The sequence below is a fragment of the Cricetulus griseus genome, assembly GCF_003668045.3.
Source record: "Cricetulus griseus strain 17A/GY chromosome 1 unlocalized genomic scaffold, alternate assembly CriGri-PICRH-1.0 chr1_1, whole genome shotgun sequence".
In the NCBI taxonomy this organism is placed as follows: Eukaryota; Metazoa; Chordata; class Mammalia; order Rodentia; family Cricetidae; genus Cricetulus; species Cricetulus griseus.
Genome location: NW_023276807.1, coordinates 114,063,015 through 114,089,058, shown reverse-complemented (window position 1 = coordinate 114,089,058; position 26,044 = coordinate 114,063,015). Strand labels below are relative to the sequence as shown.

The 26,044-nt window shown below is 42.7% G+C and overlaps 1 protein-coding gene, 1 long non-coding RNA gene and 1 pseudogene across 2 annotated transcripts; 2 read left to right on the top strand and 1 right to left on the bottom strand.

The window, feature by feature from the left end:
- Positions 1 to 2,206: 2,206 nt before the first annotated feature.
- On the top strand, positions 2,207 to 4,165 carry LOC100770069 (annotated as a pseudogene).
- Positions 4,166 to 4,250: 85 nt separating this feature from the next.
- Lap3 (leucine aminopeptidase 3) lies at positions 4,251 to 23,448 on the bottom strand. Its single transcript, XM_027386984.2, has 13 exons — positions 23,316 to 23,448; positions 21,449 to 21,564; positions 19,679 to 19,733; positions 19,179 to 19,284; positions 18,044 to 18,203; positions 16,434 to 16,598; positions 13,267 to 13,425; positions 11,918 to 12,042; positions 10,281 to 10,369; positions 9,349 to 9,451; positions 7,189 to 7,268; positions 5,374 to 5,483; positions 4,251 to 4,653 (listed from the first exon to the last, which is right to left on the bottom strand). Exons 1-13 carry the CDS (start codon positions 23,415 to 23,417, stop codon positions 4,464 to 4,466), a joined length of 1,560 nt encoding a protein of 519 aa, XP_027242785.1. The 5' UTR covers positions 23,418 to 23,448; the 3' UTR covers positions 4,251 to 4,463.
- On the top strand, positions 21,149 to 25,791 carry LOC118239651. Its single transcript, XR_004772378.1, has 2 exons — positions 21,149 to 21,309; positions 22,961 to 25,791. It is a non-coding gene; the product is annotated as an uncharacterized LOC118239651 (long non-coding RNA).
- Positions 25,792 to 26,044: the final 253 nt, after the last annotated feature.

Here is a 26,044-nt window from a genome sequence, read left to right as displayed (position 1 = left end):
CTGGCCCTGCCCCTGGATACTACAGCAGGCAGACTGGCTCTACCCCCCAGAGGGGAGCTCACCACCTGCCTCAGGAAAGATGGCCCCACCTCTCACCACAGGTGTGCATCTCACCTGGGTAGCACACTAAAGATGACCCTATTGTTGGGGGTATAAGAGAGCTAGCCCTGAGGGCATGAGAGTAGGAGAGCTGACACCCCCAACCCCATAGCAATCAGGAGAAGGGCCTGTACCTTGTCTAGGCAAAACAGTAGAGCTGGCCCCTAGCTATATGAGTGAGGGGGACCTAGATCTGAGGGTACAAGAACAGGAGAACTGGCCCAGCTCCTTGCTGTAGTCTGCACTGGGTGAGCTAGCTGTGGCAGTGCTGGTGAGCTCATCTGGGTAGTGACAACGAGGGAAAGCTAGCAAGCTGACCAACCCAGCTTCCACCTAGATCCAGAACCAGGGATATGAGTTGGCCCACCCTAACATCCTCTAAATCTATGAACTGTTGGAGCCTGTGAAAGGGACAAACCTATAGACCTAAAATTGCAGGATCTCCGTGACACAGGATGTCCAAGAGGAGCTCCAGTGAGAGCCCATAATTGGAAATGTAGCAGAAACCAAAGGCCTTGAGCCAGACCAGTGAGTCAAGCAATGAACACTTGCTGGAAAAGATCAATGGACTCAAGGATAAACTGTGACTCATTGGACCACACTACAGGTTCCACAACAAGATTCTCCTTTTTGTTGTGTTTGTTTGGCTTTTCTTTTAAATTTGGTTTTGACTTGAGGGGGAAGTTGCAAAAGCAGAGGGCAGATGCAACGAGACAAGGAGACAAGTGGGATCAGAATGCATGATGTGAATTCCACAAAGAATCAATAAAAGTTTTTTAAAAAATTAGCTGTGAGCAAATGTCATAGCCAATCCATAGACCACAAAACACTGTCTCATTTCTAATAACTAGCTAGGTGGTGTGGTTTGAATGAGAATGGTCCCCATAGGTTTATACATTTGAATAGTTGGTGCCATTAGCAGAAGGACTCAGAAGTGTGACCTTGGTGTCACTGAGGTAGAGTTTTGAGGAAAAGCCTCCCACCATCCCCAGTGTGCTCTCTGCTATTTGTGGATCCAGATGTGAGTAAGCTCTTAGCTGTTTCTCAAACACCATGCTTGCCTGCCAACAGCCATGTTGGTGATGGACTCCTTTTCCCCTAGAACTGTCAGCTCCAATTAAACTCTTCTAAAAGTTGCAGTGGAAATGTGTTTTATCATAGCAATAGGAAGGTACCTAAGACATTAGGCATAATGGTCTATCCCTCTAACACCAGTATTTGGGAGATGAAGGCAAAAGGATCAGGAGTTCAAGACAATCCTCAGATACATTAGACCCTCACCCCCACCCTCAAAGAAAACCAAAACCTGAAACAATTCCTTCTGGTAACTGCATAATGTCTTTTAATTTTGGTTATGTTCTTTTTCCTAGCACTACAAACCTGAGCTTCAATTTTTCTTCTCAATTAAAAACATATGCTAGCCAGACATGATGGCACACTCCTCTATCCCAACATTCAGGAGGCAAAGGCAGGCAGATCTCTGAGTTTAAGGCCAGCCTGGTCTACATCCAAATCAAGTTCCAAAACAGTTAAGGCTGTTACACAGAGAAATCTTGCCTTGAAAAACAAAAACAATAATCAAACATATGCTTTAAAATTGACCAGAAAGTTAAAAATTTAATAGCTACAGGGAGAATATATTAAGTCTTGCAATGCAAGATACCAGCTTTACAATCGTAGAAAATGAAAGCATACAAATTTTCATTTTGTTCTGCCTTTTAAAACACCATTCAAGCTTTCAGGAACTGTTAGGTGTTTTTCAAGATTTATTTATTATGCATACAATGTTCCAATGACATGTATGCCTACACACCAGAAGAGGGCACCAGATCTCATTATAGATGGTGGTGAGCCACCATGTGGTTGCTGGAATTGAACTCAGGGACCTCTGGAAGAGCAGCCAGTGCTCTTAACTTCTGAGCCATCTCTCCAGCCCCAGGAACAGTATTTTTTAAAAAAGCCAGGACTTAGCAGTGATCGAGTGCTGCAGGATATTTGATCACAGTGTTTTGATTGGTTTAACGAAGTGCTGAATGGCCAATAGCTAGGCAGAAGATAGGCAGGACTTGTGGGGAGAAAGAGGGACTCAGGATGAATCCTGAGGGAGATGGAGGTGAGATACTAAGGAAGTTGGACATCCTGAAAGGAGAAGGTAGCCAAGTGGTAGAACGTAGTTTAATAGAAAACTGCTTAATTTATGTTCTAAGAGCTAGTTGGGAACAAGCCTAATTAATAGTAAGTCTCCATGTCATCATTTGGGTGCCAGTGGTTCCAAAAGAAAGACTGCTACAGCCTAGTGGAATGAATGGGGTGGGGTTTCTGTACTCAGATGGATTTAGTGTCACGAATCTGGTCACCCAGTGCTCTCAGGACAGGTCTCTGGCCGCAGCAGCAGCAGCCAGGGAGGATGAGGGGAGAGTAAGCTGAAAATAAACACGGAGGCAGAGGACACAGATCTTCAAAACAAGCTCATAGAGTGTGAAAAGGGGCGACTGAAAGCTGCACAGTATTGCTTACAGCTATTGGGGAAGCAAACAGAAGCAAGTGGACAAATGTCATGAAGAAATGAAGTCCATGCCTAGAATTATAAACATGAGAGTATGTCCTTCAAAGAGAAGCTGAGCTCAAGAGTTGGATGGTAGAGTTTGAACTGTGAATGTGAAACTATTTAACAACAGAAAATGCAGCTGGAGCAGCTAGAAATGCAACTTACAGAAGCCATGGGCAGGAAGGGAATGACCTAGAAAAAAGTTTTAAAACCTTGGGCAGATTAGATGAAGCAAGGCTCAGTGACCATCAGCTGGAGCGGAAACTGGACCACCAGGACTTCTCCCTCACAAACTAGAAGAAGCCTGGCTAATGTCTGAGCCGCCTGTCTTAACAGCATGCCTTCGGAGGTGCTGGCTCTTCAGACTGAGCTAACTGAAAGGGAAAGTGTGAAGACTGCCCTCAAAGAAGAGGTGAAGGAACTGCAGTGCAAACAAGAGCAACTAGAATGTTTCAATACTTCCCTACTGCACCAGGCAGACCCACTTAAAGAAGAGTGAGAGAAAGAAGCAGTGTCTTACTGTAATGCCTTAGAGAGAGCTCAAACAGAAAAATCAAAACTTTCAGGTGCAGTTGGGTCAGCTCTTCACGAGCCTTGGATCCCAGCAGTGACTGAAACTCTGTTTGCAGAGGTGAAAGACCGAAGGTGGCAATGAAACACCCGCGCAACCTCATGAAAATCAGGTATCAGTCACTGAAGAAGTAAAATCCATACCAGAGAGCAGATGAACAAAATGAAGTTACAACCTCCACACTGCTGAAGAGAGGGTCTCAAACTAAATTTGAACAGCAGGAGCAGTTATCTGCCATGGTGGAACAAAGAATGGTAAAATAAAACACCTTGTTAGGTAAAATCAATAATCTGGAGAAATCTAAGAACTTATAAGAAAGTATGGGATATAAGCCTTCCATATCAGTCAACCCTTGTCTAGAAGATAGCATCTTTACACAGATTTATTTCAGCTAAAACTCAATAAATTACACAAAGGAAATGAAAACACAAAAGGCAGACTGTCCATATAGAGGTTGAAGGCATGTTTGAGAGCCAGCAGACCCTGTATTTAGTGGAAACTGTTTGCAGATGAAAGCTGCCTGCAGCTTTCACAAAGTACAATATGAAACTGAGAGCTAAGCTAGATGAATTAAAGCTCAAGTATGAACAGTGAGAGAAAATAGAAGTTCCCATACTCAAAAAGATGTGTGGGGTGCTGCCACTGGACATGACTGCCTCAGAAGAAAGACCTGCTGCCAGTGCCAATGGGGACATTCTAGATTCTCACTTCTGAGAGAGGAAGAATCCTCTCTTAATAGCTTAAGAGATAACACTTTGCAGTGGGAACAGACAGGCTCTTCAGGTGTAGCCAGCCAGTCTCTCTCCTCACAAGAGCCTGCCTCTGGATATGCTGCCAAAGGAAAATATGTGAAGCTTGTGGATGATCCAGCCAACACTGAGGCCTTATGTGAACAAAGTGGGAACACCCCCAGCTCTCCCAGCTTAACTGCTGAATCAGGCTTCTAAAAGAAGGAAAGAAACTAAAAGTAAATTGCAAAAATTTACTTATTGTTGTCTTATAAAAATAGTAAATACAGCTTGAAAATACATACTGTTATAAGATGTTTTATTAGTTTAAAGGGTCTATATTAATCCATATATAAAATTTAGATTTTCATGACTCAAGCATACTAATTTTGAAAATTAAAATGAAAGTAAAAGAACACCACTCATTTTTGACTTTAAAAAAATTTCATTAATTTAAAAATATTTTGAAGCCCAAATATTCAATTCAAGACATATGGAGAAATTTCTTAGTATTGAACTAAGAGCTGTCTTTACTGAAGCGAAGTAAGAACTCAATCAGGGTCCTTGTGGGCCGCCCACTCATGCCTTTCCGAAGGTACGGAACCTCATCTTTGTTGGTCATCACACCTGCTATGTCTAAATGTGCCCATTTCGAATGAGTCACAAACTCCCGCAGGAATGCAGCAGCTGTACATGCACCTGCAGATCTGAAAAGAAAGACAAAAAAAGGATTACTTTACCTTATGTCAGGCTGCACTGATCATTGCAGAGATAGTGGGATGGCTGGGATAGAGTTATGATGTACAAGTCTCACAGCCTGAGCTCCATCTCTGGAGCAGACACACATGTGGACAGAGAGAACCAGCTCCACAAAGTTATCCTCTAACTTCCACATGCATGCCACAGGGCCATGGCATACACATCACCCACACCCAATAAATGCTTTTTAAAAATAATAGTACATTTGTGTGGGCTAGGTCCACTACCAAAAACAAAAATGTAAGCTCATGTAACCTATTAAGAAATTAACAGAGAAACCACTTCCAGAATATTTATATTTAGATATGGCTTTCTGGAATAAATGACAAATTCTAGATTATTTTTCTGTATAATTACAGAAACAATTCAGGAATTATTCATTAATCTTATAATTCTCATCACTTGCTTAAAGTAACTGTTAAATTTGAAAATGTCTAACATTAAGAGAACCTGCTAGAGAAATATTTTCAATATATAACACATCACATTAAGAGAACCTGCCTGCTAGAGAAATATTTTCAGTATGTAACACATCAGTAAGCTTAGAAGCAGCACTCCATCAAAAAGAACTGGTTAGTATTAAAATCTGTAAAAAGGGTAAGACTAAGGAGTTAGTGTGGCAACAACCCAGGATGACTGGAAAGAGATATTTAGATCATTTTACATACCGGTATTTTCCAATGTTATTGACATCAGCAAGCTGGCAGTCTACAACTTGTCTTGTATAATGCTCAAAGAGAGGCATCCTCCAAACCCGGTCCCCAGTGTCTATGCTGGCCTAAAGAAGACAATATGAGCATAAGGGTAGACACTCTAGTTTGATGCATGAAGGAAAGAGCTGTTCTAGCCTGTGACTGCAAAGCAGGGCTGTGAAAATGATGTCTAAGAAGAGTGCTTTAGGTCACTAAAAGATTCATTTCAGAATTAGGAAACAGGAATATTGTAAAATAATGCATCTGTACGGCATTTAGTAAATGCTCAGTTTGAACCTGTAGGCTTTTCGGGTTTAACTAGGGTGGAAGACTCTGAAGAGCCTGGTTGGTCTGCTGGAGACATGCATGCTAGGCCTCCATCACTGAAAACAGGTCCTGAGATAAGATGATGTCATCCATGCCTTGCCTAGCCTCTCATTCACTTGCTTACACTAACCAAACTTTAGAGCACCACTGAGCTACAGTGTTAACACCTCCTCCATCAAAAGGCACAGGCTCTCAGAAGATCCAAGCAAGCAGACGGCTTTACTTTACTCATTTTCAGAAGTAAAAAAAAAAAAAAAAAAAAAAAAAAAAAAAAAAAAAAAAAAGAAGAAACTTCAGATTGAAAGGCCAAAAAGCAGCAGGAGAACCTGTTATTTTAGAAGCTAAGTACATCATCAATGATTGCCACCTCTGGAAGACAGACTGTGGGCTGCAGATTGTTGACTTAATTATGCCTGTGAACACACCTTTTAATTAGGAAAATAAATAACTCAAAAAAACTCAAATGTTGTGTGTGCCAGGCTGATAGAGGGATACTAGGTAGTGTGGGAGGCCAGGAGAGTTTCCTGGCTCAGCCTTCAAGTAGACAACTTGGCTAGTACAGTGGCTGAGAGTGAGCTTTATAAACAGAAAGGCAGAGAAGCACTGTCAAGTGAGAAATCAATCTAGGACCTTAAACGAACCTCATAAATGTATTCATGGATTGTGTGTCTATTCCCCATGGAAAGCTGCCATTAACTGCTTGTTAAAGGATACATGAGCTGGCAGATGGAGCTGCCAAGCAGCCACATGTAGCACTAGAGACACGGCTGTTGGCAGACATAGAATAGACAAGTTTTACTCTGAGCATGTATCAGGACAGGAACTAAATACTGTCCAAAGAGGAGGACAAAGCAAACAGCTAGCAAGAGCCGAAGCAGGACAGTCACATAAATGTGCTAGAAGAGAAGATGATCACAGAAACCAAGGAATAGGGACACCAAGAAATCACTGTCACCTGCTGATCAGAAACAGGTTAGATTAGGCCAGTAGTGGTATTGGCAGGTGAAAGCCAGCAGCAGTGACAGGATAATGTGTAATGGGGGAAGCAAGGATGAAGATGACTAGAAAGGGCACAGAGCATAGCAGTGAAGGGACTCCTCATCACTGACTCCCTCAGCAGGGGAGCTGTGTTTACAATGCTGAATCCACACACATTCATTGGAAGACTACTTCACAAAGTTGGCCTCATACACTGCAAGTCAGGGATTATGAGTCACAGTCATGTAATTTGTCAGTTGTTTTAACATCATTCTGAGGCTACATGGACAGGGAAGTGGTGTCAGACCCGTAATTTAAGAATATTTTTAGAAAACCCAAAGCCACTGAATCAAGTTTATTGCTATGACCTATTTCCAATTCAAAGACAACCCAGCAGGTAGAAAATCATTTTAATATAGGGCTTGAATAAGCATTTTATCCAAAGGCCATAAAATTATCTTTTAAACTTATGGTATACAGGCCTACCTCAAATAGTTTGTTCCATAGCCAGGATGAATTGGTAAAGACCCCAGTAGCACCTGATCCCAGGGCTATGTCCATGGCACCTGTAAGACAAAGTCCCTCAGGTCAGTGCCAGTGTCTCAAGGCTAGGAGGCTCCTGTTACTTAGACCACAACTGTGGTCTCTAAGTTTATAAATGGCTTCTTCATTACAAAAATGTAGACAGGCTTGGGAAACTGTCACTTCTATAGCTAGTTATGCCTCTCAAACTAGAGTTCCCCTTTATTATGGAAAATGCAGAAAAGGAAATGATATCAATTATCATCAACAATCCCATCCCAGGCTAATTGTCACTTATTTTTGATAGTTCTTTCTTGAGTTCTACACAGCCAAGAATATGGCCTATATCCTTAGCCACCAGCACAGTCCTGGCACACAGCAAAAGCCAAATAGACACTGTCATTCATTTGGCATCAAATATATATATAATATATATACTACAGCAGGTAGTAATTATTCGGTGCCTCTGAGGCATCTCTGTGGGATATCTGTGTCACATTTTAGTCATCCATCTTAATGCCTTATTTTTAAAGTTGGTAGGTTTTGACAATATTCATTTGTCCTCCAAAGTGTTCTATTAAGCTTATAAATATTCCCATCAGTTTTTAAGTTTGTCATAAAAAGCATAAAAAGTAACTATAAACAATAGAAAATGATAGGCATATTTAATGTAATACCTGGATTTAAGAGGATTTCATAATACATATTTTAAATTACTGTTTTCTAGAACTCTAGAGCTATTGTCAGTTCCAGATGCAGCAATACTAAGTGACCCTTAATGACAAGGCACAGTACAACTGGCCAACATTACCACAGTGGCTCTAGGTCACCCATCTCTCTATCACTGCCCCTATCTTGCTGTGGATGCCCCCTTGAAGCTTTGAGTTTTTAGGAACTGAATAGGGAGACCAAAAGCTACAGAAATAATATAAAACATTTGTGAAACTGCTGAAATTGTATTTGTATGCCAGCTTTAAAAATTAATTTAAAAGGGTGGACTTCCAAATTTTGAAATAAAAATGAATTTTTAGTAAACCACTGTGTACTGTTATTACATCCACATATGAGAGGAACATGAAATGGCTTCTGCTCCAGTAAAGGCTTCCAAAACTCAGGAAAGATGAAAACTTTCTGAATTTTAGAGACCACAGAGATCACAAAATTATCTGAATTTTAATCTTAAAAGAAGTACATACAAATTCCTAGGGAGAGACTTTGGATGGAAGACTATGGATTCTTGAATTGTGCAACAAGCCACCATCCATCTCCCCCAAGAAATCTCTTCACTTTCTACAAAGCCTCTATATCAAAGCCTGCCTTCAAGGAATGCCTGACAGAGGAGCACGGAGCTCCTTTCAGCCCTCACACGTGTGAGACAATGAGAACTGTCCTCAAGTGTTGATGCTGGAGGCCAGGAACTCCCTGGAGGCCGCATAGCTAGGAAGTAGTGTTATACCCAAGCTGGTCCAAAGCCAGGGCTTCCTTTGCCTATTACACCACTGTGTGTCCATTAAACAAAGACCTGGCCACTACCATCATGTTTTCTTTACAATATGAAGTATAAGTTTAAGGAAATAGACTCGATACCATATATATTATGATTAATATATTTTAAAAAGCCACTGATTTTGAAACATCGATCTTTTCAGATTTGTATTAGATGGCAGTCATAACAAACAACCAAACAAAAAACCTCTGTCTCCCTCTCTTTCTCTCTCTCTTTCTTTTAAATCTGGCTGAGTTGATCTGACCCATATGTTAAGTTACTACTGGAGAACCAGAAAGGTGACTTAGTGCTTGACACCAAGTCTGATAATCTAACTCTGATCCCCAACAGTCACATGGTGGAGGGAGACCAAATCATACAAGTTATCCTCTGACCTCCACACATGCATTGTGGCATATGTGAACATGACAAAATAATTTTTTAGTAACTTTGGAATGCTTTAAAGCAACAGAACTAATATTGAGGACGCTTTATAACCACAAAGGCAATTCCTTTGGTGAAAGATCTTTGAATTTAAGTGGAGTGAACCAAACTTCAGCAAAAAGAACACCCAGAGTACAGTGTGTGCAGTGAACCCGAGACTTCCTTCAGACATGATAGGGAAGATGTGGCTTGACCTGTTAAGGTGGCAGCATTGATGATGACCTTGGGATTGAAGGTGTGTGCATAACAGAGTGCATCGGCCAGGATGAGCCTCCCCTCAGCATCAGTATTATCAACCTGAAAAGATCAAAAAGAGAAAGGGTCAGATGACCTGAGGAATGAATATGAAAACCAGACACAATAGCATTTGATTTGAAAGTGGGAAAAGGTCAGGGTGACATTTGTAACAAGGTAGTAAAAAGAACTTATATTTCAGCTACAGCAGGAACATATCTAACCTGGAAGGTGACGCAGGAAGTCCCTGCCCTATCTGATGACACCATACTGAAAAAGTAGGGGAATGTCTGGTCCATTTTAATGTTGTTAACGAGAGGAAAACTGGGAACAGATAGCTGAAAGAGTGCAGCATGCCCTTCTCTAAGCACCAAACAAAACAGGCCTTAAGGAAATTAAACTAAATGTCAGCCTAAAACTCCAGGCTCAAAACTCTTAAAACTCTGGCAACCTTTCTAGCCCTATTTCTTTTCTTCAGAAAAGGCCCCAGAGTCCTGAGCAGTGTACAAGTGTATATTTGTGCTCAGCAGATGCCAGAGCCCAAGTGTTGTGTCATGTTTTCCAATGAAATCTAACACGAGAAAAAAGTTCATCATGGCACAAGCACCTAGAAAACAGCCCATGCTTTACTGGTTTGTCATGCTCTACAGGCCAGGATAAACATTCATGATTTGTATGAATAGCACCATCAGTGGGAGATACAACAGGGAATGAAAAATACTCAAAAATTTTCATCAAACACAACTGTACTTTGCATGTAAATGTTCTTAGCACTAAAAACATCACCCTAGCCCAAAGTGCAGCTGAGGTCCCACATTCATGGCACACTGCAGCTGTGCTCCTGGAGAAATGCCAGATGGCATTTTTTTGTTGTTGTTGTCCCCTTACAAACCTGAATGGTTTTCCCGTTCCTGGCTCTGACAACATCGCCTGGTTTGTTGGCCTTGCCACTAGGCATGTTTTCACAAAGAGGGGCCAAACCTATTGAGAAAACATAAAGAAGAACACAAGATATGCTTGATTCAAAAATAACTTCCTATGGGGCAAGAGGCTGCTAGAAAGCCATCAAAAGCATACCAGATACAAGCTTCACTTTCACAAGTGACAAAACTTGGTATCACAATGGCACAACTGAGGTCAGCAGGAACTTGTGTAGCATGGTCTAACTGATTCTAATCCAGAAGAAATAAATGCAAGTTACAGATCAGCACAACTACCTGTACCTTCCAAATGCCAATGTCAGGATGGGGGCCTTTTCGCAGGAAAAGTAAAGGAACGTGGCAACCAAATGCAGTGTGCTAATCTAGACTTTAAAACTAAATATGGGGGTAGAGAGATGGTTCAGAGTTAAGAGTGTACACTGCTCTTCTAGAGGACCTGAGTTTGATTCCCAGCACCCACTCTGTGACTCCAGCATCAGAGGCTCGGATGCGATCTTCTGGCCTCCACGGGCACCTGCAGTCACATGTATACAGAACCACACACTGACACACATAAATACACATTTAAAAAATTTAGATAGGGCTGGAGAGATGGCTCAGATGTTAAGAGCAGTGACTGTTCTTCCAGAGGTCCTGAGTTCAATTCCCGGCAACCACACGGTGGCTCACAACCACCTTGGATGAGATCTGGTGCCCTCTGCTGGCATGCAGGCAGAAGACTGCATACATAATAAATAAATAAAATCTTAAAAAAAAAGGAAACTAAATTAAAAAAAATTTAGATAAACCCTTAGAAAATACAAAATATAAGCAAAATGAACTTTTTTTAAAACTATTTTTAACTATTGGGAAACTTATGTTACTGTATAGATTCTTTTGAAATGTAACTATATCACCATGTCTTAGGAGACATGTTAAAATTACTCAAGATGTGGAAACATGTTGAAATGTCAGCATCTTGACTTCCAATAATGAAATTTTTAAAAAGGACTGATTACAGAACAAAAAGACTGTGATGCTAGAATGGCTGGGTAAGTGAGATTCTGGACAGACAGATTTAAAGTACCATTTTACCTTCCCCACACAATGGATGAAACCCAAGTCCATCTTCCTCTTTATCTTGGTATTAGCAATGCTATAAACTTTCAGCACCGCTTCTTGAGGTTTGCATGTGTAATACCAGAAGACCCTGTATACTAATTGCTTATTCTGTGTCAGGAAACTAATCAACCACAGCCCTGTGAGGCAGTTAGTAAATGAGCCTGAGATGATGCCCTCCACTCCAGCTACTCAGTTTTTCTTGCTGGAGTAAAGTACAAATGTGACATATATGCTCCTGATGGCTAACCACTTTTGTCCAAGTAAAACAAATCAATACAAGTTACAGCCTGCTGGCTGCAAAACACATTTAACTCAGTCACCTCAGACAGAAAAACACTTATTTCAGCCAAACAGCTTCTGCTTGATGAAAAGCTACTTAAAAATGTCTTTTGGTCTTTTTAGAAGGAAGGAAATGGTTTGATGTTACAGTTCTACCATCTGACTACATTTTGGAAAGACTTCAAAACGCAACCCTTATCCTACTTACCTATGATATTAATAGGCAAATTGAGCTTTGCTGCAGACACAATGGCCGAGCATATTGTTGCAGCTCCTCCCATGTCAGCCCGCATGAGGTCCATATTTGCAGAAGCCTTGATGGAGATACCTCCACTATATGGAAAAGGAGACAATGTGCAACAATATAATAGCAAAGTTGAAAGCCCAAATCACTGTCTTAAAAACAAAGACATGGTCAGTGAGATGGCTGAGGATAAAGGTGCCTGCTGCTAAGCATGATAACTTGTGTTTGATTCCCCAATCCACAGAACTGATTCCTTTGACTTCCATATGACTGCTGTGGCACTTGGGTCCCCACATGCATACACACCACACAAAATAAGCAAAAATGTAAAAAAAAAAAAAAAAAAAAAAAATTCCATGTGGTGCTGTATGCCTGCAATCCCAGAATTCAAGAAGCTAAATCAGGATTTCAACTCTGAAGCCAGACTGGGTGACATAGCAAGACTGTTTTACAACAAAACAAAATCCCACACAAACTCAGAGCCCACTACCACACAAAAGTACCACATCCCTGTCAAAGAAAGTCAAATTCCTAAACTTGTGATCTAAATTACTTCAATTCTGTAGTCTCTATAAAGATAAAACATAATTCCAAAAATATGTGTAGGTGAGGCAGGTCCTTTTATTTCTGTTTGGATGAAACTTGACCAGGTGCCACTGCAAATATCATCATGTGCTACCAATCCACCTAAGATCCACCTCTGCTTTCTATCAGTAACACCTGATACCCACAAAGATTGCCTTTTAGAAAAAAAAAGAAAAAACAACTTTTTTGACTTAATTAACCCCATGAAACCTGAAGGCATGAGCTATTAAACAAAGCTGACAAGCTCCAGAAACACTGGAGCATTCCTCTCAAGTCCTCTCAAGGACAGAAAGGTAATAGCTCTTCTGACACCTGCTGGTGGCAGGTGGCTACTGAATGAGAAAAGGTGTAAGGAAGATATCTATGTGTGATGTGCATGTATATTTGTGTAATGCATGCTTGCATGTGTGCGGGCATGACAAGCACTTTACCAACAGAGCCATCTCCCCAACCCACTGACTCTACTTGGTGGTATGACTTTGAACAAATAACTTCTGAGTTGTGGTTTCCAAACCTGTTGGTCACAAAAGCTCACAGGGCTCATATCAGGACCATGATACATAAAATTCCTAATTATCTTTGGCGTCTATAAGCATTACAATTCAAAACCAGCAGCATGATATGTTTCCTATAATGTACAAGACCTTATCAAACCCCATGCTTATGAATCACACTACACATACATAGCATTCACTAAAATAGAGAGCACAGACACCCCCAAGAAGTACCTGTCAAAGGTAATTCCCTTTCCCACAAACACCAGGGGTGCTTCACTTGCATTGGGGCTGCCTGTGTAGTGGATTTCCAAGAAGACTGGTGGTTCTTCAGACCCCTTGGCCACACTAAGGAACGAGCCCATTTCTTGTTCCTCTATCCAAGACTTGGGTCTACAGGGAAAAGGAGAGGTACAGTTATGTATTCCAAAACAACTTAGAAAAACTTCAACAGTATGCTAAAAATTGTACAACATAAAAGTTATTCAAATGTTGAAGAGGACCTGGTACACTCAGTGGCAGGGCACTTGCTTAGTATGCACAAAGCCAGGAGCTGCATCCCCAATACCAAGGGAAAACACTGGACAAAGGCTGAAGGCTCCAGTGATCAGAGCCTATTGTGCCTACTCACAGGCACAAAGCTTGACTCTGGGGATATTTCAACTGAAAAATGAGATCAGGCACTCCCCTACCAAGAATTATTACACAACTACTCAGAGAACGTATACATGGTAACTAATACACTGTCAGGTACAAACAGTGTTAGTCAATAAATAACAGTCCTCCCCAACCTATTCAGGTGTTTCTGTTTTAATTTGAAAATGAAATTAGCAATGTTGTGGATTCATAAAGGGAGGTTTAAAGACTGTTAAGGCATTCAGCTTAATTTTTGTTTTACTAATAATGACAGGCAAATAAACCAACAAAAACTCAGTAAAGCTATCCTACACCAACAGGAATAAAATGTCCTGTGTCTTTGCTTATCTTTTAACACTGGCACACCATTTCTCATAGCTCCAAGTGCAATTTGAGATGTCTCAATGGGAAAACTACTTAGTTCTCAATAAACACAGGCTCAATGCAGGTAACATGAACCTCTACCTCAGAGTTAAACTAGAACACACATATTGCTATTCTTTCTAGGGTAAGGAATAAGAATTGTGTTAGTTTCTAGTCACGATAACTAGGCCTGTACTGCCAGACAGACCAACACTAACCAGATCCAAGGACCACTCTGTACCTGCCTACCTATTTAGTCAGGCTGTCACACTAAAATTCCCATCCTATTTCAAAGGGAAACCAGAAACATAAATCTCATCAAAAGAAACACGACTGTACCCTGTAGGCATTTCTAATCCCAAGCTTAATACTTGGTGTTTTATTGCTGTCTTGTCCTTCTGGAAGAACTGTATTTCTTAGATGCAGACCCACCTACCTTGGACGGGGTGTGGTACATTCACATCACAGCATGAGTCACAGACTGCCCATGCATCGTACTGGTCTCTGTCTAAACTCTTCTTCCCTTTGCTCACCCACAAACCTTGTTGTTCCCCAAGGCTCTACTGCACACCTTACCTGAAGCCTGATCTGTTAACATTTAAAGTGACCTTTAGGACTCTACTGGGCTCCATTTTCACTCACAACCTGGATCCTGCTCCTGCAAATCTTATGCTTTCCCTGACCTGGCAGCATCACCACTACTCACTGACACAGCAGAGCACTGCCATCCCCTTCTCTGAGACAGGGCAATGCTATAGAGTCTACACACATATACAGACTCAACACATAGGAACTACTGGAGTCCCCTAGTTTTTACACATTATTTTTTTCTTCATTCTGTCTAAATACGGACTTTCCTTAAAACAAACAAACCCTCTAATCACAATTAAGTTCTGGAGAATCCCTTAAATGAAAAGATCCCTTGAGAAACAACTTTGAAAATGAAGTAAAACAAGTACCTGTTAATTTATTTTAATAAGAAGCCTCCCAAAAGTTCAAACTTGGGTGTTTAATGGGTTAAAGAGAATTTTCAAAAGGGAAATGGAAACTAGAGGAAGTGAACTTCAAATCCCATCACTGAGCACTGACAAGCACTTGGGAAGCCTGGGAATGCCTCCCTACAATGTAGCCAAGGTCATGGGTTCTCACCCAAACAATGAGCACTCTGCATTCTTCACTTGCATCATAAACAGAAATGTAGAAAGGACAACACATCAAAACATGTAAGCTCTTTAAATGTTAACTAGGGAGTCAGGGGCTGGAGAGAGGGCTCAGTGTTTAAGAGTACTGGCTGCTCTTCCAGAGGACCCAGATTCAATTCCTAGCTCCCATACAGTGGCTCATAACTGTTTGTAACTCCAATTCCTGTGGATCCAACACCCTCTTCTGATCTTCTTGGGCATGATGCACACACACAGTACACAGACATATGCAGGCTAAATATCCACACACATAAAATAAAAATTATTAAAAAGTTAACCAGTTACCATTGACCTAGGAATTCAACTCCTAAATCTTTTTCTTTTTTATAATCTTTTTTCTTTTTTTAAAATTAGAAATAATCTTATTTTATATATCAATCCCAGTTCCCTCTCCTTCCCCTCCTCCCATACCCCCCACCAACCCCCATCCCATCCCTCTTCTGCTCCATGGAAAGGGTGAGGCCTTCCATGGGAGATCATCAAAGTCTGTCACATTTGGGGCAGGATCTAGGCTGAGAGCAACTCCTAAATCTTTACTCAAGAGAAATAAACTGTATAGTATGCAAATTATGTCTCAATAAAATGGATTTAAAAACTTCACACAACACAATATGAAGTCATGAAACTCTCTTAAAGGTGAGCGGAAAACAAAACAAAAAACTATCAATGCAACCCTGTAACTCTATCTGACCTTGTGTCTAGATGCTACTGGGCTCAGTTTACTCCTCTGAAGACAGAGAGTTCAATTTTAGGTTCTTACTAGTGTCAGGGTTTCTATTGCTGAGATAAAACACCATAGCCATAAGCAACTTGGGAAGGGAAGTTTATTTCAGCTTACACGTCCAGGTAGTAAGTAGTCCATCCCCAAGAGAAGTCAGGGCAGGAGCTAATGCTGAGGTCATATGGTGCTGCTTACTGTCTACTCATCATGGCTTGCTCAATTTGCTTTCTTATAGAACCCAGGACCATCAGCTCTGGGAAGGTACAACCCAGTGAGCTAGGTCCTCCCACATCAATTGTCAATCAAGAAAATACACCACAGGTTTACCCACAGACCAATCTGGTAGGGGCATTTTTTCCTCAATTGACGTTCCTTCTTCCAAAATGACCATAGCTTGTGTCAAATGACCTAAAACCAAACAGCACACACTGCTTTTTTGGCTGTACATCCCAAGAGTCTATGACAAAATCATAAATTACCTGATATGGACCTCTGTTTTACTACTGGCATGTTTGAGATTTCTTTCAATAATTTCAGCGAATCTGGTTGGTGTCATCTCATTGGCTGGAGACTCCATCAGCTGGCGGGCCAAGTTCTGCCCAGAAGCAAAGAGGACCCCTCTCTCCCAGGCCTCTTGATCGCCACTGTGGAAGAAATGAGTTACTCTCAAACAACATCAAGAGCACTGACCTTTCTGCTGCTAAGCAGATGCTTATCTTAAAAAAAAATCAAGACTACAAACAAAGAACGATTGCACAAGACCAAGATCCATCCTGAGAGCAGAAAACAGGCCCCACTGAGGAAGCAGGAGAGATCTGACTAAGCAGTAAGTGTCAAGGATCTCCCCCTGCATAATTAAATGTGTGGGGTGGGGGATGGTAGGAATTTGCAGCTTTAAACCCACATGCAGAAATTCCTCCCCAGAGCCTAGTTTACTACAAAGAGATGGCAGTCCCAAGTACTAATTGTGAGTCTAGCATGCAGCCTCATTGTGCCTGGACAAAGGCTCTAAATCCCAACCCACAGGACAGCAAGGATTAGCTTTACCAGAGAATGCAGTAAGGGGAATGTTGCATGGTCCTAGCACTTTGACAGCAGTTAATATGGCAACATGGAGATAGGCAAAACAACAGCTGACACCTCAGAACACTCACTTGTATGTGCCACCCAATTGACATATTTTATCTTTGGACTATCATACAAATGATGAAATCAACCAGGAATGATGACACGTGCCTGTATTTGTAACACTGATGAGGTTGAGGCAGCAAGACAAGTTCAAGGCAAATCTAAGGCTATATAGTGAGACCCTCTCTCAAAACACAAAACTCTACACCAGGGTTACAATGCTCCTAGACAAATGAAGAAAGAAATACAGATTTGGGTCACTTAAGTGAGGTTATCCCAAATAAGTGTCAGAATTCAAATGCGGGTTGACTAGCTTCAGAACCTTCATTCCCAACCACTTTCTAACAGATGCTAACCACCGTTCTATGCCAACAGCAACCCACTGGCCTCATGGCTCCTAGAACTGAAGATCTCTTATTGTCTACTCCCGACAGCAGAGACTTGTCCCTTCAAAACTAGAATAGGGCTGGAATAATTACCATCAATTATCTTTTGAAAGCACCTCCTACCATGAACCATAAAGGCAAAGATGGAATACTCTCAATCCATATAGGTCTAACAATTAGCATGTCAGGAGATGTGAGTTCAATGGAAGTATTTGGATTAAAGCTCACTAGGATACTGTCGAGTCATTCCTCCATTCTGGGAAAAAGCCAACATTGTGAATGCTTCTTAGTAACCAGCAAGCACACCTTAGTAACCAGCAAGCACATCTTAGTAACCATAATGTACATCTTAGTAACCAGCAAGTACATCTTAGTAACCAGCAAGCACAGAAAATTATCAGGAGCCACAGAGGGATCACACATGGCAGAACTGGAGAACAATTATCACACTGTGAAGAGGGTTGGGACAGTAAGTAGGACAGACACAAGCCACATAGCACTGCTGGATACTGGAAAGCAGGCATTCTGTCAGAGTGCCTGGGCGTGCCACCCATAATCCCCGTTCCTTCCATCACCTTCCATAGAGCTTCGCTGATACAGCCACCTTCTTTTTCTGCTTTAGGTCATCAAACTCATAGAGACCAAGCACGGCTCCTTCTGCAGCAGCCTGAGCATCTCCACAGGGATCCACCTCCACTGAAGGCAGCTCCAGGTCTTGAACCTGCCTGCATCCCGCTTCAGAATGACAACAGAAGCAGAAAGGTGAGTCAGTACAAAGCAGGCACGAGCTGGTGTGCCAGAGGTACAGAACTGGCAACTGATGGTTCTGGTTCTAAATTTTCATTTCCGCTTCCATTAAGTGTGAATGGCTATGTGCCTCACAGGCAGAGCTCAGTACAGAGGTCAAAGGCACATCTCACAAATGGGGAGGCCCTCAGTGAGAGGCAGGTATTACTAGTAGCATTTCTGAAGCACTAGAGTTTGCTGTTAAAGCTTCCCAATTGCCAGATTAAAGGCACCAAGAAATGATGACATTGACTTTATATCCAAGCATCTGAGCAAAGACCATCATTAACAGCATTTATTACAAGTGTGTCAGCAAAAACTCTCAAATAAAAGTTAGAAATACCTACTTAACTCTGAAAGTAAACTTAATAAGTTTTTATGATATATCCAGGGACAAGGATTAGTTAAACAAATTACCACTGCCTCAGAGTGTTGTCCTGTGGGAAAGGTTCTCCTTGTTGCTAAGCAACAAAGTGACTCAATGGCATCGACCTCAATTCCCCTAACCCACCTATCAAACCCACTGGGACAGGCCTGTGCACTTTGCTAGCAATGAATAAGTGTCCCACATTCTGCTCTTGTTTTGTCTGATTTGTAAATATGACAATTCCATGTTATCTAAAAGTTGGGCAACATCACAGTTGCATTAAAAAATGGAAAACCGTCTACAAATCACAATATCTGATAGAATACAGCTTTAAGAACAAATGGTAGCAAACCTCCCAAGAGAAAACAGAAATAGTAAAAATAAAAATGTCATAAGCTAGCCTCTTTATCTACGTAAGGTTCAGCAAATTCATAATAAACTGAACTCGTTGAGTCATTGTATGTGAGCATGCAGTGAATGGACAAAGAGAAGGAAGGCTGTCTTAAGGAAGGGACCCGTGAGAGCCTTCAGCTATTAAGCATAAAGAGCAAGCAAACCTGCAACAGCAGCTCTGATGTTTTCTTTGCCTTCATTCCAGTTCTCCTGGTCATCAACTCCGGCTGATCTCTTGCCAAGGCCGACCACCACCACACTGGGGAAGTCCTGGTCCACAACCATACCCAGTTAACCACTGCAAATTCTTTAAACAGCCCCTTTCCAGAAGGGAATGATATAGGGAGATAGCGCCACAGAGCCACCCTAAGTTCAGCAAGGAAGAGCCCCGTGTGCTGGTAAGTACAACAGATGTGACAGGCAGAGTGAGGGTAATTCTCCAATAACTCTGCATGAGGGGCACTCTTCCTCCACATCGAGGAAAACAAGCTAGAAGGAGACAGCCATTCTCCTTAATGATCATAAGGAATGCTTCTGCTTAACATAGGAATGAAACTGTAAGATCAGACACAAAAGTTCTAGCAGGACAAGGCAGGCACAGTAATGGGCACATGGGAAGTCTCAATATGAATTTTGCCAGATGAATATGACTTTCATTCCATACCTCATGCAGACCATAGAAGGTTCGGGTTTTGCCTGCCTTCAGAGGAGGTCCAGATCTAAAGCAAGAACAAATGAGTGTTTTAAACATTATAGTTTGTGCTGGTCTCTTGGTAAACGGCCTATGCATTAGCAAGACACTCTAGCTAACTGTTTCTATTCTGTGCTTCACTTAACAGGGCTTTACAAACTGCATACAGACCAGACTCCTCAGATACAGCACTTCTACCTCAGAAAGTACAAGATCAACTTCCAGGGAGACAGACAGGAATATGATCTTAGAAACAATGGGGAAGCCAGGTGAGATACCTCATGCCTGTAATAACAGAACTTGGGAGGCTAAGGAAGGACTGCTGTGAGTTTGAGGCCAACCTGGACAACACAGTGAGTTCTGGTTCAGCCTAGAAATGTGGCCATGCCTTTTTTTTTTTTTTTAAGAAGAGGATCTTGGGCTGGAGAGATGGCTCAGAGGTTAAGAGCACCGACTGCTCTTCCAGAGGTCCTGAGTTCAATTCCCAGCAACCACATGGTGGCTCACAACCATCCCTTATGAGATCTGGTGCCCTCTTCTGGTGTGCAGATATACATGGAAGCAGAATGTTGTATACATAATAAATAAATCTTTAAAAAAAAAAAAAAAAAGAAGAAGAGGATCTTAGCACTGAATGGTGACTGTACTAAATGATGGAAACCTTTCTAATAAAAGAACCAGAGTGGTGACCAAAGTGGCTGACTTGACAGCACCGTCTCCAGCTTAGGTGTTTCCCATATATTTTTTATTGAGATAGATGAGGGACATGGCAATTTCTAAACAAAAAAGGGACTCTACAGCTGCCAGAGGCTCAGGCTGTAGCCCATGGTGACCCTTCAGCAAGACCCATGCATTCTGGACTCTTACAGGTCAGCTTCTGGATTAATGATTTAAGATATATATGTAGGGCTACCAACCAAGAGAAGGTACAAGTCCTATACTATCAGATATTACTATAAATATCAGGTGATATCTGGTACACTCTAACAGTCTACAACCTGAGTAATAGGTAGTATAAGGGCTTAAGTTGCTCTATTTCTGCCAAATGTGGCCAGCAACTCTAAAGTTTCCCTACTTCCTCCAGGACCTTGCTAATCTAGGAGAGGTCAGATCTCAGATCCTCCCCAGACCAACTGGATTTAGGCTGTATTCCTGCTAATCAGATGATCCACTTGTACTTTAACATTTGAAAAGCCATCAAAGTCCAGCCGTGCAATAAAAGGGCAGGACCTTAGGTGATGGTTAAACTAGTTGAAACACATTTAGAAGCTGGCGCCAGACAGGAAAGCAGGAATTGTGAACCCAAGCCTAGGGAGTGGGCTGAGGAAATTTGTTCCTTTCTGGATCCCTGTTAATGCTGCATAATAAGTTTGTGAGCTGGATAGAAACCACATGACTTCCCAGAACTGTAGACCCACCCACACTGAAACAACTGCCCAGCTTCTTCCAGAACCTACTTTCATTTCCAGAGAACCATCTAGCAGGGCTCCATTAACTTTATCAGACACCCAGAGAAGACTCTTTCAATCTTGGGGCCCTCAAGAACTGGAACACCACCCTGTGTCATGGCACACACATTTAACCCCAACACTCCAGAGAATGAGGTAGGTGGATCTCTCTGAGTTTGATGCCAGCCACCCTGATCTACAGAGTTCTAGGACAGCCAGAGCTATACAGTGAGACCCTGTCTCACAAATCAACAAACACAGACACAAAAAGAACCCCAAATATAGTAATACTTACATGTTCAACATTTCTCTCAGCTTTCCAGCCACCAACTTATTAAAATTCTCTCCTGCACTTGTAAACTGTGGTGTGTCATCATCTTTATCTTTGGAATAAATTCCTAAAACAAGACCCTGAGAAAATTAAGAACGATGACTACAGTCAGAATACGTCCCTTAGAAGGCTGTGACTGCCCAAACTCTGGAAGGGGCAAACAATTCCAATAAAACAGTGTCCACCCCAAGGGGGCAGAGCAGCAGCCCCTACTTGAGCAACCAAAATCCCCAGGGCAAGACTGGACCTGGGGTACATGAGACATATTGGGCCCAACCCTAAACACGAAAATCACTTGTTACAGATACACTGTCTCAAGGTTACAATCCTTTTAAATGCTTTGTTTTGACTATGGCCAGTCACTGGGTTGGCTGCAGGACTTTGTGCTTGCAGATATATCAGGGGAATACTCAGAAAACTTGTGATTTTGGAGCAGTTCACATTTCAGGTTAGGATGCTCCCACTGTCTATAAGTAGTGTGTCAATCAGGTAGGGGGAAGGAGGCAACTTTGCAGGGAGGGCAGAAGCAGTAACTTCTGTCAGGCACCTAGTGGCATGACCCTTTATCTCCTTCAAAAGTGCCAGGCCCCAAACACCTGAAAGAAAGATGTAAAGCTCATTTGCTTTCAGGTGGCAATTCATGACTTTTAAAATACTGTTTCCCATGCTGGGTGGTGGTGGCACAGGACTTTAATCCCAAGCACCCAGGAGGCAGAGGGATCGCATCACACAGTCCAGGTGGACTTCTGTTGAGTTCAAGGCCAGTCTAGTTTAAGAACGAGTTCTAGGACTATACACAGAGAAACCCTATCTCGGAAAAAATCTAAAACCTAGTTACTGACACACTAGTTCCTGGGTGGTCTGACAGTGCACATGCTTTCTTTCTGGCCTTTGCCCTTTCCAAAATCCACAAGAACTCGGGCCACATAGTGCCGAATGTTTCCGCCGAAGAAACCTGATTTCCTTGGCACAGTAACTACCAGGTTCTAGCTTTCCCAAAACTGTTCATTCCTGGGGTTCCACGAGACCAAGCTGAGGCTGTCCACTGTTACTGGGCGGACCAGTCACAGGGTTGGAAATCGCACTGACAGGTGTCCGCCTAATCCCTCTGATATCTGTGATACCTGAAGGGGACCTGAGCCCAATTCCACCTGGAACAGTCCTCTCTCACTAGGTCCTCAAAGCGTGACTCCTTCCTATGAGCCAGCACCCTTCCAGACCCTTTATACTACAAGTGTCCTTTGCAATTTCTCCCAGCCCAGCAAGATGGAGAGGACGCTCTTTCAGTTTCAAGATGACCTCTCTGACAAAACCCTTTTCCCTAGAAAGACACTGCTTTTCTCCAGAAAGGCCAGCAGCTTACTCCCCCGGGGACTTTTCTGACATTTCACTTAGGGGGTGGGGGGTCCCGCTCTGTGGCTGACTACTCTGGAACCTTAGCCGACTTTGGGACAATCCTGCCGCTATCCTTTCTAGGGTTTCCACAAAGACTCAAAGAATCGATGAAGTAGGCGCGTGTAATTTTTGGAGCTCTGCTGGATGGAGGATTCGGTAAAGACTGCTAAGTGGAGCGTGCGGTTCTGATCGGACTTAGAAAACCCAGCACTGTCCAGGCAGGAGGAAAGACGGCGCACTCAGCAAAAAGCACCGGCCGTCCTCGTCGCAGGCCGGGCTCAGGCTGGTGTCCTGCAAACTCTGGGAACTTTTCTGTTCAGCTCATTTGTGCAACTTGACGCGTCCGCCCTACACACCGTGGCCTGGGCCAGCCCGGCCACCCCGCCGCCCGCGGCCACCGCACTCGCGGCCGCCCGGGTGAGCCGCCGCCACTCACCTTCGTCATGTCTGCTGTGGAGAGACCCCGATCCCAGAGACGTCTCACTCCCAGGCGGCGGAGAGCGACTCGCGCGACAGCCGGAAGAGGCAGCAGAAACATCTTCTCGGCTGGGCCTACGTCACCGCCCTCCGGAGGGAGCACGTGGCGCGAGGGAGGGCGCGCGCCTGGGGGCGGGACCTCCGGGGTCTCGGACCCGCGCAAGGAAAGCGAAACAAGTGCTGGAGCGGAGCGTGCGGGCACCTAGGGGCGGGGCTTTCGGCAACTGGGCGGAGACGCGCTAACGCGCCTTGCGGGAGGGGGCCGCAGGCCATGTGGCGGGGCTTTCCATATTTGGGGGCGGAGTGGGCGTCTTGGGGCGTGGTTTCTGCGTGCTCTAGGGCATGCTGGTCTGCGCGCGCATGAGTGTGCCAGTGCCAGAAGCTCGAGAAGTTGGTATAAGACGGATTAATAGAAGTATGTGAATTTTATTTAACAAGTTTGTGTATACATGGGAGCCCTTACTGAAAAATGAGAATCCTGAAAGTGGTTAGGTCTAAGTGCTTATATTGAACAAAAGTAATAGTTCTGAAAAAGTAGCTAAGGGTAAAAGAAAACTAAAAGAATGTAAGGATTAGCTAAACAAGGTTCATTTGTGCAGATTTCTATCTTCCTTAACTCCTCACCTCTGGTGACAGAATTTGGGGATACTGCAGTTTATATGGCAGTTTTATGTACTGCTTTGGGTTTGGTAGACCCAAAGATGCTCTTCTTGAATTTGCTCCTGTTCAAGTTGCCTTTAGCGCAAAATATTTATGGCCAAATGGCGTACTTAGGGTAGCATATCTGCCATCCTTTGTTATCTAGTAGGGGCATAAAGTACTGTGATTACAAAAACTGTTTTAAAGATTGTTTTATGCAGACACATGTAGATATGGGCTATCATCGTATCTGCCCTGTGTGCCCCATCCCCACCACCACCAAGGCTCATGTCAGAAGCTTGTGGTCTACTGGGAGGAAGTAAAACATTTAGGACGTAGGACCTAGTAGAAAGAAATTGTAAGGTTTTGTTGTAATCCTGGCAAACCTGGCCCCGCCCCTTTGGGACTTGGAAATGTGTGCCGCCCCTGAAGCATGGCAGAGTCACCCCCTGGTTCTCCCTTCTCTCCTTTCCCTTTACCACTCCCTTCTCTTCTCCCAAAAAACTTTCCACATAAATTATGCCTGCAGGTCTCTGTCTGTCTCTCACCAGCCATTTGTCCCTTCCCTCACCCGACATGGAATTCTTCAAATGTCCCACCTCCCACCATATTCATAACAGGTTTCAAGTGTGCTCATGAGAGAAATGCTGTGAAGAGGCATTCCACCATGTGCTTTCAGCATAATTTCTGTGCTATCACTGGCCCTAAACTTTAGGGCCAGATGACAATGGAAACCTCTGGAGCTATGAACTAAAGAAAATCTTTCCTCTTTAAGCTTTAGAAATTTCTGTAATGGTGACAAAAAGGTTACTAACATAAAACACCCAAGTTCCTTCAACCTCCTTCATTTTGTCCAATGCCATTTCTTCCAAGAAATGTCTCCAGACCTTCCCCATGTGGGTTATGTGTCTCCTCCTACTCCCAAAGCAACCAGTTTCAAAGTGCTAATCAGCTGTATCTTGCTCTTGTGAGGGGGCGTGTCTTCCACCTTTGTGCACTTGTGCCAAGATCCAGTCTATATCTAGGGCCTATACAAACAAGATGCTCATAAATATTTGAATGAATGTATGATCTAAGTCCAGTTGAGACAGCAACATTTAATTAAAGAACAGGGCAGGTGCCACTGTGACTTCCTGATAATAAACTGCATGAGAAGGCGATAGATAATTAAAGGGGACATCAGGATCTGGGAGAGTGTGGGAGAATGTTGGCTTGTCATGGGTGGAGAGATCAGGCCTGTCTGGAATAAAAAGAAGAGTAAAGAGAGTGTTGCTGGATTAAAGAGACTCTTGAAAGGCAGGAAGCAACATTTATGGAGAGGGAGGCAGCAGGGAATCAGTGATGATCTTAGCAAAAGATGCTACAGGGAGAGCTGTGTTTTAAGAGATGCATTGGTTAAACACATTAGAGTAGAGGCACCAGAATGTGTCAGTGCCACATTAAGGAAAGAAATCAAACCACTTTCTTTCTTGGAGTAATCTGACCAAGAGTGAGCCCAAGTTTGAATTCCTGGCTTCTCTCCCTGTGTCTATATGTTTTCTGGATGGTCTCCAGTCTGTCTGTTGTTACGAGCCTGAATCTGTGTCTGCCTCAGTGCCATCTTGTGAGTCTGTCCCCATCATAGCTCTTTGCTCTGTCTTTTATTGAAGAGTGCAGAAAGCATTACAGGAAGAAGGAATGAGAGATATTTTACAGAACTCTTTCACACTTTACAAGGAATTGAAGTTCACTGATTCTGCCTAACTCAGGAGCCCTCAGCAAAGTAGAGATAATAAAACAAACAGTCTTACAATCTCTATCCATGTTGTTTTCAACACTTACTTGTTTTATAAGATCATTTTTGACTTCTTTAATGTTTTCAGCAAATGATTATTATAGCACGCATACAGACACATGTACATTGCTCTCTGGGTCTGGGGCATGGAAGCATACATAACTTACATAAAAGCTATGTGGTGGCTTGCCTTGTACAGGTGGTCACATGAGAAATCCAACACAAGTAAAGTTAATTGTTACATGCTTCTCTTAAAGGCAGGTTAAACAAAGAGG